Here is a 21,186-nt window from a genome sequence, read left to right as displayed (position 1 = left end):
GAATCCTGTCCTCTAGGAGATCCCTCGTCTGTTTGATCTCTATATTTGGTACTTCTCCGACCCTGAACACGAGTTTCATTTTTAGCTTATACATTTGGATCCCATATTAGTGTGCAACCTCTCTGAAGACCTAGCCCACACTTTAGGCTTCTGAATAAATACTGTCATCTGAATAACAACATTTTGGTCAATGTCAGACTACATATACAATGGTAGTCCTGGAAGATTGTAATGGAGTTGAAGAATTACTATTGCCTAGTGACATCATAGCTGTCATAATGTGGTGTGACACATGACTGATGTCTGTGACAATGCTGGTGTAAACAAGCCTACTGCATTGCCTGTTATATAGAAGTGTACAATGACCTAGGCCTTCACATTCACTCATCCCTTACTCACTGACTCGGAACAACTTCCAGTCCTTTGAGCTCCATTTGTGGCAAGTGCCCTATACAGGTGTACCAATTTTTATCTTTTATACTACATTTTTACTGTACCTTTTCTGTGTTTAGGTGTTAAAAAGTTGCCCACAATATTCAGTACAGTAACACACTGTACAGGTTTGTAGTCTAGAAGCAATAGGCTATACCATATAGCCGTGGTGTGTAGTAGGCTCTACTATCTAGGTTTCTGTAAATACACTCTGTGATGTTCACACAATGACAAAATCCCCTAAAGATGCATTTCTCGGAAAATAGCCTCATCGTTAAGTGGTGCATAACTGTAACTGAATTGTCGGCTGTGGGTGTTATCATTATCCGTGTAGTAGATTATCTTCAGTAACCTGTATATCTCTTTCCTGGATTAGTGACAGCAAGATCCAAGTAGGAAGCAATCAAAGTGAGTGAGTCATAGGGCACGATGCTCACAAGCATGAAAATTATGCTTCTCTGTGCCTTGTTCAAATTGATTTTACAACTATCTGTTGATTTATGGGAGTCATGACATCTCTCTTATTTTATGACATAGATGATGGAGAGGAAATACATTTTTCCCTCAAATTGAAACTATCAAAATGGTTTCTTTTGGATGTTGCATATAGAGAAAAATCGATAAAGCAGACATAACTCTTCTTATCTGTACTAGAAATGTCAACACAATACATTTGAATCTGCTGGGTTTGAATATCTTAGTTTATCACTGTTATTTTCCCAAAGTGTTCTTTCCCAAGTACCCAGAAGCCACATTCAACTTAAAGGCAGAGTAAGTGCAGTGGTTTAAGAAACATCCACAACAGTTAGTCTGGCTTGGTGATGCTCAGGGAGCTGCCACTGGTGTTTAATTGAGAGAGTATAATAGCACTTAGGAGTCCTGAAACACACAAGAAAAAATATGCGTGTACATTTGTACATGGAGAGGAATTTTATTGGCTCAATCCAAGGAAGGGTTGATAGACAAGCTGTTGTAGGGTAAGAGTTGCAGGTGGATCCAAGAACCACCGGAGCCAGGAACTGAACCCCACTGAGGCTCTCACTCTCTTTCACCCTCTCTTAATTCAGGCCAGCCAACAATACCGAAGTGTTCAATTGTATAGGTTTCACCATCTGAGAGATAGTTCTATATTTTTTAAATCCTGGGGAAGGTTTCTAATTGGTCTGGCTTGGGTCAGGTACTTCCTCCTGGTGGAATAACTGAGATCAGGTAAGGCTGAGGCAGGTCTCAGGAAAAGCACAAGTTGCAGTGGGGACCTATGCACTCCCCAGAAAAAGAAAAGCTAAATGGCTAATAGGAAAATTATCTACGACTATGATCTCTGGCCAGAACGCCCCAAAAGGCACTTGTTAAGATGGCCTAGATGGCTTCTAGCTCTATATTCTGTAGTCCTAGGATTTGAATTGTTATGTTGATTTGTTTATTTATTTGACAAGTAAAAATTGTGTATATTTATGGTGTACAGTGTGATGTTTTGACTTATGCGTACATACATGGTGGAATGGTTAAGGTAAGCTAATTAGCAACACATTAGCTCATTTCTCATTTTGTTGTGTGGTGAGAACACTTAAAATCTACTCTCCTAGTGATTTTCACATACATGTATAATATATTGTTATTGACTATTGTCACCAAGTTGTACAACAGATTTCTTGAACTTATTCCTCCTATTTAACTGAAATTTAGTATAATTTGGACAACATCCCCCAGCCACTGCTTGCCCCATATCCACCACTTCCATTGCTGGCTAAATTTGGAAAATATATGAAAAAGAAGTTAAGCAAATTCCAGAAAAAATGAAAGACCAAAAAGCTCTACATTTGCCTGGCCTGTGAGGATTGATTCTCAACAATTCTGAATTCACTGGGTGTTTAGATGACATTTTGCTTCTATTTAACCATGTGGACAAAGCCCTGTTCCATTTGCATGGGTGCCTGTAGTCTTTAACACCCTGATTCAGAGCTCTGCTTTTGGCTCTCCTAACCCTTTTCTCCCCTCTTTTTGTAGTTGGTACACAAATATTCTTCAAATTGTCATTTTACAAAAGGTCAAAAATGAGCTGTCTTCCCCTTTAGAGAGTGGTAAGTAGTGTGCATAACCTTCATGGCTATTTTCTCCCCTTTAGTTTTGCAGCCTTAGAAAATGGCATGTAACATACCTAACCAAAGACAGCGGACTCTGTCAACAACAGGAGAAGCTCTATACGAAATTCTTGGTCTGCATAAGGGAGCATCAAATGAAGAAATTAAGAAAACCTACAGGTACAGATTTCAATGGTGACATTTCTTGTGCTACTAGTGAGTTATTTTGTGACTGGCAGGTGCCTCCATTAAAGACATAAGCTTCTCGCCATTACCAGGTAATCCAAATTTTAGATCCAATGTTCCTTGCTCTACAACGTAGGAGTTAGGAATGGACAGGCATGACAGTGATTTTATGAAAGAACTCACTGATGATGCTGGGCCTTAGGAAAGGGCAGCCTGTGTCTTAGACCTGCAGTGAGAGAGAGCGAGAGAGAGAGAGAGAGAGAAATGAGTGAACCAACCACAACCAATCGCTGTCATTTTTTTTTTTTCTTTCTTTGACAGAGTCTTGCTCTGTCACCCAGGCTGGAGTGCAGTGGTGCAATCTTGGCTCACTGCAACCCCCGCCTCCCAGATTCAAGCGATTCTCTGCTTCAGCCTCCCGAGTAGCTGGGATTACAGACATGTGCCACGACGCCCAGCTAATTTTTTTTTTTTTTTTTTTTTTTTTAGTAGAGACAGGGTTTCACCATGTTGGCCAGGCTGGTCTCGAATTCCTGACCTCAGGTGATCTGCCCACCTCGGCCTCCCAAAGTGCTAGGATTACAGGCATGAGCCACCACGCCCTGCCAATCGCTGTCATTTAACCCATCTGATATAGCATCACTGAGTCAGGTAGAAGAATTCATTTTTAATAAAAGGAGTTTGATGCATTTGTAAGCTATACTTCTCAAGCCCTTAATTTTGATCTTTTATAGTCTAGTTCCAAGTTAGCTATTTTTGGAAAACTTTGAAATGTCTTTTTTATTTTATGTATCTAAGGAATAAAAAAATATTGAGGGAGAAATGCCACTACTACAACCCAAACATATGAGAGAAGGTGTTTGAAAATTAAAGGCAAAGGGACAAATCCCCAACTCAAAACACAAAAAAATCATCTTCTTCTACACTGAAGTCTAGAAAGGCCTATCAGTGACAGAAGAAGCACTGGTTCGGGGCTTCCTACTCCAGGAGACTTTCTGCACTGGTGCTGTAGTATGTCAGTCCTCCAAGAATTCCATGATGAGTTTAATGAATTTCTCAAAACTCTGATATTTGTCCCACCTGTAAGGCATGTAGCCTGTCTGATACTTGTCTTGACAGTATTTTGGGACCTCTTAGGGCATTTTGAGGTATTTAACTGTCTCTTGGCTAGTTGGAGGAAAAAAGATGTGTGGACCTTAACCACCTTCTGGACAGGGGAGCTGCTTTCAGAGAGAGAAAATCTTTCCAAGAGAGTGTTTGTTTGTTTGTTTGCTTGTTTGTTTAGAGCTAGGGCCTCACTTCTGTCACCCAGGCTGGAGTGCAGTGGTCTGATCATAGCTCACTGCAGCCTCGAACTCCTGGGCTCAAGCAATCCTTCCGCCTCAGCCTCCTGAGTAGCTAGGACTTCAGGCTAGCTACTCAGGCTGTCAGGACCACCATGCCTAACTAATTTTTTTAAATTACTTTTTTAAAAAGATGAGATCTTGCTTTATTGTCCAGGCTGGTCTTGAACCCCTGACTTCAAGTAATCCTCCCATCTTGGCCTCCCAAAGTGCCAGGAGAGCTTTAACAATTTCACATTGAAGTCTAAATTTGCTAAGACTCAGGCTCTTTCTTACATATAGTTCTAAGTGGATGAAACAACCAGAAACTTTTGACTTGTGATACTCTACCATGAAGGACATGGTGATAACAGAAATAGTGGAATAATTTGTGCTTGTAAACATTTAAGATTCACCTGTGGGTTTTGGTGACTGATGATTAAACTGTTTTCCAACTTGCAAAAAAAAAATATTGAGCACAAAATTAATTTGCTTATTGTAGAAAATTTGCAAATTACCAGAAATGAAGGCAATAACATTTATGCATAATCCTACCTCTAGTAATAATTATCATTAATATTTTGTTTCCCTCCAGTCCTTTTTTTTTTCTATCTAGAAAAGACATTTTAAAATCAGGTTGTATTAGTCTCTATTCTTCAGCTACCTCTTTTTTTTTTGAGATGGAGTTTCACTCTTGTTGCCCAGGCTAGAGTGCAATGGCACGATCTCGGGTCACCGCAACCTCTGTCTCCCGGGTTCAAGCAATTCTCCTGCCTCAGCCTCCCGAGTAGCTGGGATTACAGGTGCCTGTCACCATGCCCGGCTAATTTTGTATTTTTAGTAGAGACGGGGTTTCTCCGTGTTGGTCAGGCTGGTCTTGAACTCCTGACCTCAGGTGATCCTCCCGCCTTGGCCTCCCAAAGTGCTGGGATTACAGGTGTGAGCCACTGCGCCTGGCCTACTACCCCCCCACTTTTTTTTTTTTTACAAGGTCTTATCATGAAAATATCTTGATGTTATTAAATAGTCTGATTTTTAATGGCTGCGGCCTATGGTTATTCTGTAATTTATTTAGTCACATTGCAAGTTGTTATTGAACATGTAAGTTCTTTTACTTATTCCTTATACTTAATATACATATATTATAACACGTATTTTCAATTACTTATTTTCTTATGAGGTATAAAGCTCTGCCTTTACGGGAAAAAAAATCAAAATATAAATAAATTTTCAGATTTTAATCAGTTATTTCTTGATTTAGTCTTGAATTAGGTTTTTTAAACCTATGTGCTTTTTCTTACTGTACAGAGGTTTAAAATTAGGCAAATTTGTTAGTCATTTATGACCTTTGTTTTACCTATTATGGTTAAAAGACCTCTCGCAATGACAACACTATAAAAATATTCACCTTATCTTCTTCTAGCACATTTGTGATTTTGCTTTGACACTAAATCTTGATCCAATTGGAGTTTATTTTGACATAAGGAATGAGGTAGAATTCCAGATCCAATTTTTTTCCAAATCCTTAGCCCACTAATACTTATTGAGTCTTTATTTTTGTCTATTAATGGGAAATCCTTTGGGTTTGGATTGGAAACTTCACCACGTGGCAAATTGCAGGAACTGAAATGCCTTTAAGAAGCATGTTTTGAAGAAAAAATGACAATGGTGCGAACTGCAATTTGGAACCAAATAGTTACATGAAAATGGTAGAGTCTGATAAAAGTCAATATCAATCTTCTAGTTTATATTTCCCTTAAGGTGCTAGGGAGAGAAAAGTCTTTGCTGTTCCATTTTACCCTAGACCTATCCAGAGGAGTGTGCCTGGGAGCTGCCCACACCTGTTGGTGGACGCCCTTGGCTGAAGATCACTGAATTTGCCTGAAGGCTTCAGGCTGGGACACTGTGCTGGGGTAAGGGATGTGGGAGGGAATGCCATAATTGCATTGTCAGTTAATTCATTTTTGTAATACCTACAAAAATGCTCCCCAAAATGGGGAGGGAAAAAAGTGACATCCAACTTCCTTGTAATTTTTAAAATCCACTTTACCTTACAAATGTGACTCTTAATTGTCTTTATTAATTTTGTAAGTTAAAATTTCAGGTCATATGTTAATTAAGGCATTAATTATGCTGAGTTGTTTGCAAGTTTAATAATGACAACATAAAGTCTATTCATGTAATTAGTGTCTTGCTATTAATTTTAATGTCATGCAAATATTATTTTTTCAGGTGATTAGGGTACTAGTATGCTGCCAAAAGCATCTACTTCTCCCTAAATTACACATTTGTATTCTGCAAGCTATTCAAAATGTATGAGCAAGCTGGAAATCCACTGAGAATATTATTCTTATATTGTGGGATCTGGATCAAAGTAGTCACAATATAGTGAAATTAAAAGTCAGTGAAATTTAATAAAATTACCAGCTGTTGAATCCATACACCACTTGGCCACTGTTATAATATTTGGCTGTGCTCTTGAAAACAAGGCTGAGTTAGAAGACTTCTTTCTTTTTTTGCATTTTATTTTTAAAAAGATAATCTTTCATTTGATTAAAATGAAAACAGGTATATAAAAAAGTCTTTCTCTTACCTCATATCCCCCAAGTCACTTCCCCAGGGGAAACAATATTATCCATTCTTTGTATACCCTTCTAGAGAGATCTGATGTCTAAATAAGCATATATAGGCTGGGCACGGTGGCTCACACCTGTAATCCCAGCACTTTGGGAGGCCGAGGCGGGTGGATGGATCACTTGAGGTCAGGAGTTTGAGACCAGCCTGGCCGACATGGCGAAACCCCATCTCTACTAAAAATATAAAAATTAGCTGGGCATGGTGATGCATGCCTGTAATCCCAGCTGCTCGGGAGGCTGAGGCACAAGAATCGCTTGAACCTGGGAGGCGGAGGTTGCAGTGAGCCGAGATCATGCTGCTGTACTCCAGCCTGGCAACAGAGTGAGACTGTGTCTTGGAATAAATAAATAAATAAATAAATAAATAAATAAATAAATAAATAAGCATATATACAGAACTTCCAGTCTAAGCAAGATGATGTAGACTTTTCTCTCCCTGCTAAGCACAACTAAAAACCTTGGAAATAACAGGAGACAACCGAAAGAGAACTCTGAAAGGTAGAAAGAGAAAGGTTAATTGGTCAGAAATCCCAGGTCACAGAAGCAGGGCATTTTATAATCCCCTCCACCCCAACCCAACAAAAGATAACCCAGGCCCAGCTTTTCCCAATACCCAATCTAGCAGGAGAAGGCATCCAGGTAGCCTTATTCTTCCTCCAAATTGAACAGAAGTCCTGCCAACAACATTAGACAAGCCCCACAGAAACAGCAAGGGGCACCAATTGAAAGCCCCCATCAACATCTTGCTGGGAAATGCTCTCTTTTCCCACCACCAGTCTGGGACTCCTCCCTCTCACCTAGAGACCCCACTTGACAGAGGAAATTAGTAGGGGGATTCCACCACAAGCACCCAGCCCAGGAATGCTTTTGTCCCCACAGGCTGGAGACTCCCCTTCCTTCACCTAAAGGCACCTGGCTCCTCAGCTACTACCAACAAGGAGTGCTGGGAGCCTCAGAAGCAGGAGACAAACCAAACAAACCAAAGAAGCACCGTAAAGACTCTGAAAAGTAGATTGTTATTGGAACCACTCACAAAAATAGGCTAGAACCTGCATGCTAAACCTAAAGAAGGGGACTGCCTGCTAAAATAAAGCAACTTAAATAGAACCCAGAATCTCCCAACATGATAGCCAAAATATCCAGATACAAACAAAATCACCCATCCTACAAAGAAGCAAGAAAATCACAACTTGAATAAGAGAAGACAATCAGCTAACTCCTGTGCTGAGATGAACCAGATGTTGGAACTATCTGAAAAGCATTTTAAAGTAACCATCATAGGCTGGGCGTGGTGGCTGTCACCTGTAATCCCAGCACTTTGACAGGCGAGGCGGGTAGATCACAAGGTCAGGAGATGGAGACCATCCTGGCTAACACAGTGAAACCCCGTCTCTCCTAAAAATACAAAAATTAGCTGGGCTTAGTGGCAGGAGCCCGTAGTCCCAGCTACTCGGGAGGCTGAGGCAGGAGAATGGCGTGAGCCGAGATCGCGCCACTGCACTCCAGCCTGGGCGACAGAGCAAGACTCCGTCTCAATACATAAATAAATAAATAAAGTAACTATCATAAAAAATTCAACAAGTAATGACAAATTCTCTTGAAGCAAGTAAAAAAAATGGAAAGTCTCAGTGAAGAAATAGGAATTAACAAAAAAGAACCAAATGGAAACTATAGAACCAAAAAAACATAAATAATAAAACTAACTGGATGAGCTTAATAGTACAGTGGAGATGACAGAGAATAGAAATTGAGGACAGATCGATAGAATGTTCCCGATCCGAACAACCGATAAACAATAAACTGAAAACAGAGTCTCAGAAACCTGTGGGACAATAACAAAGATACAACATTTATAGCACTGACATCCTAGAAGGAGAGGAGTGAAACAATGGGACTAAAAGAGTACTCAGAGAAGTAATGGCTGGAAATTCCCCACATTTGGCAAAAGATAGAAACCTACAGATTCAAGAGGCTGAGAGAACTCCAACAAGATAAACCCAAAGCAATCAATGCCAAGAAACATTATAATTAAACTTCTGAAAATTACAGACAAAGAAAAAAATTTGAAAGCAGCCAGGGAGCAACAATGCATGGCCAAACACCCATTTGAATGGCAGCGTATTTCTCATCTAAAGCAACAGAAGCCTGAAGGAAGTGACAAAGCATTTTTCAAGTGATGAAAGAGAAGAACTGTCAACAGAAAATTCTGTATCTGGTGAAACTATATTTCAGGAGTGAACGGGGAAATACGTTCTCACATAAAGGGAATCTAAAAGAATTGTCACTAGCGGATCTCCTCTTAAAGAATGGCTAAAGGAAGTTCTTCGAAAGAAAGGAAATGATAAAGGAAGGATCTTAGACGATCAGGAAGAAGGAAAGAACAAGGGAGAAAGCAGAAATATGGGTAAATACAAAAGACTATCCTTTTCCTCATGAGTGTTCTAAATTATGTATGATGATTGGGACAAAATTTATAACACCATCTGAAACTCAAGACAATGACATTTAAAAATGGGAGGATAAAGGAGCCAAAGTGGGAGTAAGGTTTGCACCTTCACTTAAACTGATAGCAATAGATTGTGATGTCACGCACGCATACACATATATAATACCGAGTCACGGGGAAACCCATATAAAATAATACACCAAAACACCACAAATAAATCAACATGGAATCCTAAAAATGTTCAAATAACCCATAGGAAGGCAAGAAAAAAGAACCAGAAGAATGAGAAACAAATGAAACAAACAGAAAATTTTAAATCTATTTCAGCAGCCTACCATCTCCCCAGTTGTCCAAGTCCCATTATCTAAAACTTGTAGCCTTAAACCCTCACATAATAATTATATTGTGTAAACAGCCTAAGCATATATGTTATATTTTCCTTTCTTCTACACATGGTGGTGTGAAGGAAAGAATAAGGGAGAAAGCAGAAATATGGGTAAATACAAAAGACTATCCTTTTCCTCCTGAGTGGTGTGTGTCCTCCCACCCTCGTTGGTGATGTGTTCTCCCTCCTAGCCTGTACTTTGTATTCCCTTAACAATATATCTTAAAGATCATTCCAAGGAATGATCAGTTCATGAAAGGTTTTCTCATTCTTTTCATATTACCATGCAGTATTCCACGACATGGATGTCCCATGACTTAGTTTCCTATTGATAGATATTCAGGTTGTTTCCCATCAAGTCTGTCTTTTTTTTCTTTAAATGCTGTCTTTTTAAAACCAACTTTTTGCTTCTCGGAGGGGGAAAGCCCGTAGTCCAGAAAGGTAGATAGCAGTGAGGAAAGGGAAACAATCTTGGTTCCTGATCCCTTTTCAGTATTTGCATGTCCTGATCCCAAACTCCTGGAGCAAAGATCTCATGCACCCAGCCAGATCAGATGCCCATTCATGTCCAACTAGCTCTGATTCAGGGAATCACAGCTTCCCACTACCACTTAGCAAGGAGGTGTGATTCAACTTTTACCGGAAGGGAAAGAGACAGTGTTCTCTAAAAAAGGGACAAAGTTGGGAAAGAAATTATCAGTATCTCCAGTTCTTCATTCTTTTACAGAATTAACCATAAAGCAGCCTCAAAGACCTATCTCAGTCCCTCCCGTGTCAATTTGTAGATCTTTATCATAGAGTCTTCCTGTGAATAAAGCACCTTTTTCGTCTATCATCTGAAACTCAACCATACTTCATTAGTCAGCTGATAAAATGGAGTCCCCAGCTACCTCAAAGGATGGCTGGGAAAGGTGACAAGAGGAAGGCTTTTACTGTGCCAATCCATCAGGTATTGAAGCTCTTGCCTTATTGACATTTTGTGAAGAGAATAAGATCTTTTTTTTTTTTTTTTCAAGGGATGTCAAGCTCTTTGTGGCAAAGCACAGTGAAAATATCAGGTACTACTGTGGATGAACAAATATCCAAGTCTAAAATTATCCTGCCCTTTGGTGCTGCTGTTTAAAAACCATTTATCTAGCATAAGGTGAATTTGTGATCCAAGTCAAAAGTGACATATCACAGGGTGAAACGCATGGTATGGTCTCATCCAGGGCCTTCATTATGGAATAAATCTGCCTTTAGTATTGCAGAGCATAATCATCCCAAAGGGGTTGAAGTCTAAGGCTCATTTAATCCAATTTTATCATTGCTAGATCATGTCACTTAATCTGACCAGTGTTTACATGAGATAAGCAAATATTTTACCTGCTTCTCGCACTGCCTAAAAGTCTTAAGTCTCCCCTTATCACGCTGTCTGAAGGAGACTTATTTGAGTTAATCTTTTAAATTCAGATAGGCCTAGAAGAAGTTATCCATTATTCATACATTTGCCTGAACTTTAAACTGGCCTGTCTTGCCTTTCCACCTAATTTAGATATCGCTCCAAGAGCCAACAGGAATTTTGAGTTAGAAAGCTAGTGTAGGAGGTGAGGAGGAGGGAGAGTCACTAGTGGACAGTGGGATGATTGAACAATTGGGGAGATGGGAGACTGCTGAAATAAGAAACTCAAAGCTTTTTCTCTGCATAACCTCAATACTCAGGCTCAAGACCCTTTCAAGTGACTTGAGAACTTGGGTTCACTGCAGAGTCTCTGCCGTCCTTCTTCTAGGGGTCTCCTCTGCGGAAGTCTCCCAGGGCGTAGGAGCCAGTTCATCTCCATGTAGTGGCATTGTCCACCAAGCCATGTTGCCACCCTGTAGCTGATGCTGCTTTGCCATTTGCTGTGTGGGCATGTCCACGGTCACTGCTAGACATAACCCTGGGTGCTAGACTCTGCTGCTGCAGCTCACCTGCCACTCAGCTGCATCACCCTGCCAGGCGTGGTAGGCACAGAAGGTGCTCCTTGCCAACCTCTCAGTCCCCAAGTCCTTTGACCGCTCCTTCAGGCCCAGAAGCCTCTTCTGCTGTTTACCTTGAGAGCCGAGGGAGCACCAAATCCTCCTGGGCTGTACCTCTGGCAGGGTTGAGGCTGGGCATAGCAGATGGCTCCCTCCCTCCTCTTTGTGATATGCTCTGTTAGAGCCCCCTGTGAGTTCAAAGCATGGTAGAAAAGCTCCTTGCAGTTTTCCTTGTAGCTCTCTTTTTCTTTAAGACCCAGACAGCGGGTGAGCCAGACACTAGCAGTAATGTCACTCTGCTTAGACTCTAGATCTCATCCAACAGACGCCCCTCCTCCTGTGTCAAGGTCATCACACCTGGCTTTCCTAAGATGCATTCTTTTCCAGAAGATTCTACAGTTCCCTCCCCAGACTAAGAGGGGTTTGTGTCAGGCTGTACCACTGGTTCTTTAGATGTACCCAGCTGGGGCTGCCACAGCCGTGGCTTGTATTCCTTTCTGGAAGCCTCTTCAACTCTGTGGGACTTCTGGGAGGCCACTGCTACCAGCTTTCCAAACACATTGCGATGTGCCCTAACCCCGTGCAGTGAACAATGGGCGACAATGACTGAAAGAGCAGCCCTACCATATTCCTGCAGCAAGTCCACCTGATTCTGTGTTGAAGTGGGTAAATAAAGTGTGTCATTTTACTATTTGTTGCTCAGCAAGAACTGTGGGTGTGTCATTAGTTTTCCTCCTTTCTTGTTGGCACATAAAGGACTTTCACTCCAAAATCATTAGATTGTTGATCCATACTGCTACCTAATGATAGCAGAAGCCAAGAAGGCTTATCTGAGCATGTAGCAACCACCAGTATGTCTATAGTCTCTGACACTATCAATGGCTTTATACCAGCGAGTCTTGTTCATTATTCAACGAATATGTATTGAGCACCGCCTCTGTGTTGGCCACTGTCCTAGGTAAAATAGCAGTGAACAAAACAGACCTGCTTCCTTAAACCTGTTTTAAATGGGGCCAGGGGAAGGGGGAGGCTTAATAATGAACAAATAAGTAAGACACACAGCGTATCAGATGTTGCTAAATGCTAGGAAGAAAAGCAGAAGAGGGTAGGGAGTGTTAGGAGTATGCTGGAAGTTCTACATTCTCTTTGAGATGTCCACATAAACAGTAAAATCACTCAATTGAAGTGTATTCTAAATCTAATGTAGCAGTTAAGAGCACAGGGTATTTCTGAGTGTGGTGGTGCCTGCCTATAGTCCTAGCTACTCAGGAGGCTAAGGTGGGAGGGTCTCTTGAGCCCAGGAGTTTGAGGCTGTAGTATGCTGTGACTGAGCCTGTGAACAGCCACTGCACTCCAGCCTGGGCAACACAGCAAGATCCCATATCTAAAAATGAGTGCAAGATATTCGGAAAGACCTGAATTCAACTCACTTTTCTCAGCCTCATTCTCTTCATAAGTAAAGTGGAGATAATGATCCAATCTCGGAGGGTTGTGGAGGATCACATGAGATGATGCATGCAAAATGTTTAGCCAAGGTCTGGCACATGGGTACTGGGTGCTACAAAGGATACACAAGGGCCTGAGAACCAACCATACAGAATGGCAGTTTCCAAACTCAGCTAGCGCACGGGCACAGGGTGACGCGCCAAGAACTGTTGAGTGTGTGAATGAGAAAGAATGGATAGAGAATGTGTGCGTGTGTGTGTGTGTGTGTGTGTGTGTGTAGGGGGTATTTAGATTATGTGACATTTAGATTCCATTGAATACATTTAAAAGAATGTTACAACTGTTTTATTTTAACATGCTGATGTTTATAATATGCTGAAAATTACATTATTTGCATCTGTTTAATCTTATAAAAATTTTTAGATATCAAGTTAAAAATGTCGAAGGGACAGTTTCTCAATATTATTTTAAGAGGTGTCTAAGCAAAAAGAATTTAACTGGGGGTGGGGAGGACAGAAGAAACCCAAACATCCCACCGAGAGTGATGACAAGGAGGCATTCAGGTGGCTTTGGGGAGTGGCAGCCTGTGGGGGCGCAGCCGAGCCCCTTCCTGAGGCCTTTCATTTGCTCCCTGGCCCACTGCGCTGTCCCAGCAGAGCACTGCAGCCTCACAGACAGTAGTTCCCTTGCTACTTTTCTGCCTCTCCCATTCCATGAGTTCCTTGAGGGCAGACACTGTGCCTGGTCTCTCACTGTACTTCCAGCCCTAGCACCATGCTAGTATTTGCTGAATGCAAAAAAGAATTAGAAAATAGAAAATGTCTGTTTTATCCCTGATTATAGTCTCAGCTTCTTCAGGACCATTTCTCAAATAATTAGTTTGGTCACTTTGCTGAACAAGGAGTTATTCACTGACCCAATAAACAGAGGAGGGGCAGATCACCAAGAAAAGATACTAGCTTCCATCTGGGATCCAGAGCATTTTGTATGATTCTGGGACCTTCAAGTGAAAAGCAGTTAGGGGATAAGAAAAGGAAAACTGTAAAAAAACAGCCAGGTATGCAATTTAGAGTGTGTCTTCAGTGTTTAAAATCTCATTTGTAACATAAACATTGGTTTTTATTTACACCAATATGTACATTTTTGAAGTGAGCTAGAACAAGATTAAGATGCCCCAAAGTGAGGCTGACTGGTTTCTCTGGCATGTTGGGTGCAAGAGCCTAACAAAATGCTGGGTAAGAAATCATGCAAAGATCTAGCTCTTCCTTGGCTTTTTAGAGAGCCACAAAATTGGAGTGAGGCTGGGTGTGGTGGCTGTTGCCTGTAATCCCAGTAATTTAGGAGGCTGAAGTGGGAGGATCAATTGAGCCCAGGAGTTTGAGGCTGCAGTGAGCTATGATCATGCCACTGCACTCCAGCCTGGGTGACAGAGCGAGATCCTGTCTCTAAATAAAACAAAACCCTAAATAGATATCAACTTATAGACAGGCTTGGTGGCATGTGCCTGTGGTCCTAGCTATTTGGGAGGCTGAGGTGGGAGGATCTCTTGAGCCCAGGAGTTTGAGGCTGCAGTGAGCCATGATTGCACCACTGCACTCCAGCCTACGTGGCAGAGTGAGACCCTGACTCTAAAAAAAAAAAAAAAAAAAAATCAAAGTGAACTAGTTTTGCACATTAGCACTTGGGTCTCTGTGCCTCATGGGTAAGCTTAATTCCTCCTTGTTGACAAGGTACCAAGTATTCTGATTCACATGACAGCAGAAGACTCAGTTGACTCTTTTTCATTTGACTTCACATGGAATTTTCTAGAAATTATCTTCCGGTTCTGCAGAAATGAGTTGCCTCAGAGTAGACCAAAGTGAGGCAAATTCTGTTTTCAAAAGGAGCAGAAAAGAGTGCCATTTCCATAATGATCTGTGGCAACCCCAATCTGTGGTGCTTTTACCAATCTTTATTAGCAATTACAGGTGAAAACAGAGACTGCTTATGAATAAAGTGTAAATGTCAGGGGAATGCATAGTTAATAGAAGAATTGTAAATATTTATAAGGCAGAGTGATGATTCAAGCTCACAAGATTAATTGACATTAATCTCTATCAAGCACTAATTTGCTTCCTGAGTTCTAAAACCTTCCACTGAAAAGAAGAGTATGTGAGGCCATACTCATAGCCCACTTGGAAGAGTTGTCTTCCGGTGGGCTGCATAACCTCCCTTCTCCCTCGTCAAGTCTTTCACTTGACCGGGCCTCTTAGTTCTTCACGCAGTGCCAATCTCAGTCATTCCTTGGTGCCAGAATCATTACAATCCATAACTTTTTCACTCACTCATTCACTCAGTATCTATTTAGTATTGGATAATTATTTATATTATACTATGAGAGATGAATATACATATAATATTCATTTTATTCATTAATATGAACCCTATGCTCAAGTTCATCTATCCCACTCACTATACTCTCCCTTGTTTTGCTTGTCTTTGAGACATATCTTTTCAACCTTATTAAATTTTACTCTATGTAGTAAACTCTTTAAATTTACTGGCTCTGGTTTGCAGGGTTGTGCAATCTTCTCCAGCAATGCTGGTCAGCAGAGAAACAGGAGTGGAATTAGTGGGTGGCTAATGTCATCTTCTTGGGGGTGAAACAGGAAATCAGAATGATTAAGAAATTGAGTAAGATGGTTTGAGCAGCATTCAAGTGCATGAACACAAGATTCAGCCTGTATAGTTAAGGAAATTGTCAGTGAGACTGCCAGTCTAGAAGAATAGGTCCTATTAGGTTTAAAAAGTGAATTTGGGGAGAAATGGGTTTAGGAAGAATAAGAGAACTTGACATAAAGATCAGAGGATAATGCTGTTTGGTTTTGCACAGAGAAAACTGAAAGACTAGAGACACTGGGAGCCTGAAAAGAGCTATTGGCAGGGGCTGCTTCTGAAAACTACCAGGACCTGCTTGGAGCTTCGTCACTGGAACTTAAGCCGGGAGTCAGCAGGAGGAAGGCCTAGAGAGAGCAAGTGCTTGCTGAGAGCTTTGACTAGAACCAGTGGTGCGAGCTGCTATTGAAAGTAGGAGACAAGACATCAGGCGGAGGAAGTCTATACAGCCATTTCTCCTACACCCCAGTCTTATCCCCCCTTGACCTTCTAGTTCAGTAGAGATTGCTGGCCTGAAGAAAAACCACAAATGTAAATTTTCCCCCGGGAAACATAATAAAGTTAGATGCCCAGAAACTTTTATTGGGAGCTTGGGCCAGATACAGATATTTTGAGCTGTATGCAGCCTACAGATTCTGAGTGAGCTGTGGGCTGGTGGGTTGTGGAAAAAGGATTATATTATACAGTACACAGAAATCTTAGTGGCTTGCTAAAAGCTGTCAGTGACCCACTGGTGTCAGAAGTTCAGGTCCTCATCCCCTAAAGTAGTGCCTTATGATTGGTGTTGGACATGTATTTTATCTACTGTTTTTGCACAAATATCCCAGTTCCTTCTACCTTATTAGGGAGGGAATGAACTGGCTCTTAATCAGCCATAGGAAAAAACTGTAGTGACCAGAAAGCTACCTAAAAAAAAAGATGAAGTATTGTCGTACTTTTAATCCTTACATTTAAAAAATCAAGTATAATGCCTCATAAAGTCAAGTTAATACACATTCTGGTAAAAATGTGGGAAAATACTTGTCAAGCAATGATTGAGACACAGTGGTTTCACCATCTCCACTACCACTAGAGGTCAGCACTTGACTCTCCATATGGCTCTGTATGAGGGAAAAGACCAATTCCCTGAAACAGATCATCATCTATGGTTCCTGTTGTTATCTCATGCCATCTGTCTTGAATCACAAAGGTGACTGCATCCCAGAAAATGAGAGAACACTCAAACAATGGTTGGGGTGAGTTGCTGAGATATTCCATCTGCAAATGTGAGAAAATCATAGGATTGTGTAATGTGGCCTTCAGTGTGTCCTCAGTGGGGCCTTGCTGGTCAAAGTACTTGAATCATGTACTATGGTAGCAGGTGTTTCAGAAATAATTACACAGCAGGGGTAGCACTGGCATCACAATCTGCAATTTGAAACCAAATGGTGCCCTGAGCTTTCTATTCTGTCCCTTATGAAGGACAGAGACTAATCCTGGCCCAGTGGCTCCTGAGTCCCTGAGCCCTGCTAGCATTCTCAGCCACATACTGTACTCAGGCTTCTTGTGGGAGGGCAGTTGTACTAGGTGCAAGTGCATGAAGCGGTTGTAGGGGGTTTGAAGGATTTAGGGGCTGATCAAGAGAAAAGATATGACCACAAGAGGCAGTAACACATAATAAGCTTTGTTGGTGCTTGGATGCTTCGATATGGCTGTGTGAGAGGGGCCCTCACAGCATAAGACTGCCCTGGGGCTTTCAGTGAAGGGGCACCATCCAGGAGAGGAGGGTGAGGGAACTTCTAAGGAAGAGGGGGTCAAAACAGGGACTTATGGGTCTAGTTATGTCATCCAGCAGCATAGTAGGTCTTTGAGTCAGAGCGCTCCAAAGAGCTATAAAAGCTTGAGGTCTTATAACCACAAAGCTCTATCTTATCAAGAGTCAGCAGAAGCGAAGTGAGGTTTTGCAGGGTAGGTAAAGCAGACTGACTCTACGTGGCTGGAAATCTGATGGTCGGGCTACTTTTTAGATAACTGGATGTGTTAAATAGACATTTCTCAAAAGAAGATATGCAAATGGCCAACAAACATATTTAAAAATGCTCAACATCACTAATCATCAGGGAAATGCAAACTAAAACCACAGTGAGCTACCACCTTACTCCTGCAAGAATGGCCATTATTAAAAAGTCAAAAAACAATAGATGTTGGCACAGGTGTGGTGAAAAAGGAATGCTTATACATTACTGGTAGGAATGTAAATTAGTACAACCACTATGGATGACAGCATTGAGATTTCTTAAAGATCTAAAAATAGACCCACCATTTGATCCAGCAATCTCACTACTGGGTATCTACGCAAAGGGAAAGAACACAATATATCAAAAAGACATGTTCATGCATGTACTTACTGCAGCACAACTCACGATTGCAAAGATACATAACCAACCTAAGTGCCCATCGACCAATAAGTGGCTAAAGAAAATGTGATATATATACATCATGGAATAATACTCAACCATAAAAAAGAGAAAAATAATGTCTTTCGCAGCAACTTGGATGGAGCTGGAGGTCAATTATTCTAAATAGATAACTCAGGAATTGAAACCAAAACACTGTATGCTGTCACTTACAAGCTAAGCTATGGGTACACAAAGGCATACAGGGTGACATAAGGGACTTCGGAGACTCAGAAGGGGGAGGGTGGAAGGGGGTGAGGGATAAAAAACTACAATGTGTACTACTCAGGTGTCGGATGCACTAAAATCTCAGACTTCACCACTATACAATTCATCTATGTAACCAAAACCCACCTGTACTCCAAAAGCTATTGAAATTTTTAAAATATTTAAGAATAAATACATAAACAGTTAGATATATAAAAACCTGACTTTGGTGCTGGCAGGCTTTTGAGCTATTGGGTTTCAGCCTGCAGTGAAGAAATTTTAAAAAAGCTAGGGGCCAATACACAGAGGCTGTCTTTGGCTCATTTGTGTAACAGCATGTAAGGCCTTTGGTGGGATTAACATACAGTTGAAAGAAGACAACAAAAACATAAGTGATCATCAGGAGTTTCCTGGTTCTCACTGACTAGGTAATTTGTACCAATTGTTCCTCCTGCTGACAGCAACTAGAAAAACTGAAAGAACACAACCCCCCACCCCCCCACCCCACCCCCCACCGCCCCCCCACATATCTTAAAAGCATTTGAGAGTAAAGAATTACTGCTAACTGGGCCCTGATCTTGGAGAACAGAAGCTGAAAGCCTAAGCAGGACTTTAAAAAACAGCCCTACAGACAAAAGAGGAGAAAACTTGGACACTAGCCCAACAAGGATGAAGGTCCTGCAATTTTATTGAGATTCTGAAGTGCTATAATCCAGGAAAAAGGGTAAACTAGAAGGAAATCTTCTGTGGTTGACAATTACTTTGATGGTCATCAACAACCATGCCCACTGGTTTTCATGTCCTTGTGTTGTAAGTCATGAATCTGGGATGGCTCTCTGACCCAATTTAACCCATAGAATATGGCAGAAGTGATGCTGTGCCTAAATATTAAAAAGGTCTACCAGTTTCTGCTTTTGTTTTAAGCTAGCCACCATTCAAGAAATTTAACTACCCCAAGACCGTCTTGTTGTGAGAAGCCTCACCTAGCCATGAGGAAAAGCCACATGGAGGAGAACAGAGTCCCCCAGACAGCAGCCCTAGCTGAGCTCCCAACCACAGCCAGGACCAACTTATCGGCATATATATGAAACCATCTTGGGAGCATATCCATCAGCTCCAATGAAGTTTCCTCAGCCAATGCCAAGCAGAGCTCAAAATTGTCCCCAACAAGTTCTGCTCAATGATAACATTTGAGCAATTAAATAAAATGCTTGTTGTTTTAAGTTGCTAAACTTTAAACTTTATGTAGCTTGTTACAGAGAAATAAATAATAGGAACACCAGTCTTGTATGGACTGCAACTGAATTTTCAGTCATCTGGGTAGCCAAGGAAACCTTGATCTTTAATATTGGATTAAGATGATCTTAGTTCTGCAAAGACCACAGAAATCTGAAAATAGGAAATAAAAGCACTTTCTGGTTTAAGATAATATCTTCTTAGTCCTCAAATTATTTCTTAAATATGTTTTAATGCAATGTTTGCCACAGAGATAAGCATACAAATAAAGACAATATGAACAAGATTTAGCAGAAATAATAGGAACAGAGCCATGAGAATTTTAGACATTTGAATGATCAGATACAGACCTTAAAATAACTATCTATGACCAAGAAGATAAAATATGAGACTCAGAATTTTTTTTAAAAATCCTGAAAATTATGGAAAGGGCTATTTCAGATTTGCAAAAGAAACAGAAACTCTACAACAGAAAATACAACCACCAAAGGAAAAAACCCAAAGGTAGGTTTTACCAGGTTAGAGAGTTGACTGGAAGATAGCTCAGAAGAAAATACCAAGGAAGAATTACAAAAAGATGGAAAATGAAAAAAGATTTAAAAATAGAACATTTATTAACAAGATAAAAACGAAGTTTCATTAACAAGAAAGAATTACAAAAGGATGAAAAATGGAAAAAGATAAAAAACATAGAAGATTTATTAAGTTAGATATAAGCAAGTGGAGTCTAAAAAGGAGAGTAGAAAGAGAATGGGGAAAAGCCATTTTAAAAAACAACATGTCGATTTTCCAGGTTCATGAAAGATATTAAATCACATATACTCGATAAAAGCAAGCAAAATAAAGACAAAGAACTCTATACCTAGGCACATCACAGGAAAACTTCCAAAATCTAAAGATGTAGAGCCTTTATAGCAACAAGAGGAAAAAATACGTATTACTTGTAAAGCACAACAATTAGACTTACAGCTGATTTTTCAACCAAGGTAACAGAAGCCAGAAGACAGAGGACAAAAGTCTTCAATATGGTGAAAGAGGGTAACTGATAACCTACAATTCTACATCCAGGGAAATTTTCAAAATTGAGGTGAAATAAAGACATATTAAGTTTTTTTAAAGAAAACTGTGAATTAATCCCCAGTGGATTTGAAAAGAATGATAAAAGAATATGTAATTTCTAAACCAACAGGGAAAAAAGTAGAGTAATGAGAAATTAATCCAACAAGAAGGCAAGAAAGGAAAGGGAAAAGAAATATGAGTATATTTTAGAAGGGACAAATAGAATACGGTGACTAAACCTGAAAAATATCAGAAATTATGTGAAAAATAAATATAGACCAAATGCTTCAATTAAAAGAAAAAAGTCACTCTGAATAAAAAACTGACATCATATGGTTTTTATAAAAGATCCATCTAATATTTAAGAATATAGAAAATTTGAAAATAAAAGGAGGGGCAAAGATGCTATGCAGATGCTTACCAAAAGAAAGCTGTATAGCTTTATTAAAATTAAAATGAAGACAGAAAGCATTACTACAGATAAAGAGGGATACTTCATAATGATAAAAATTTGACACCCTCCAAAGTCTAAACCAGGAAGAAGTCGAATCCCTGAATAAACCAATAACAAGTTCTGAAATTAAGGCAGTAATTAATAGCCTACTAACCAAAGAAAGTCCAGGACCAGATGGATTCACAGCCAAATTCTACCAGAGGTACAA

General features: G+C 40.4%; 1 protein-coding gene across 4 annotated transcripts in view; it reads left to right on the top strand.

Annotated features, from left to right (window-relative positions):
• DNAJC5B (DnaJ heat shock protein family (Hsp40) member C5 beta) overlaps positions 1-21,186 on the top strand; it is an 84,474-nt gene that overhangs the window by 32,753 nt on the left and 30,535 nt on the right. For all 4 annotated transcript variants that reach the window (XM_032759657.1, XM_058444573.1, XM_032759656.2 and 1 more), the window contains one exon: positions 2,558-2,693. In XM_032759657.1, the coding sequence (XP_032615548.1) occupies positions 2,575-2,693 (119 nt within the window). In that variant the 5' untranslated portion in view covers positions 2,558-2,574. The remainder of the gene's footprint in view (positions 1-2,557; positions 2,694-21,186) is intronic.

The sequence above is a fragment of the Hylobates moloch genome, unplaced genomic scaffold (genome assembly GCF_009828535.3).
Source record: "Hylobates moloch isolate HMO894 unplaced genomic scaffold, HMol_V3 SCAFFOLD_9, whole genome shotgun sequence".
NCBI classification, from domain to species: domain Eukaryota; kingdom Metazoa; phylum Chordata; class Mammalia; order Primates; family Hylobatidae; genus Hylobates; species Hylobates moloch.
Note: the sequence above shows the minus strand (reverse complement) of the source record. Positions and strands in the feature narration are given on the sequence as shown.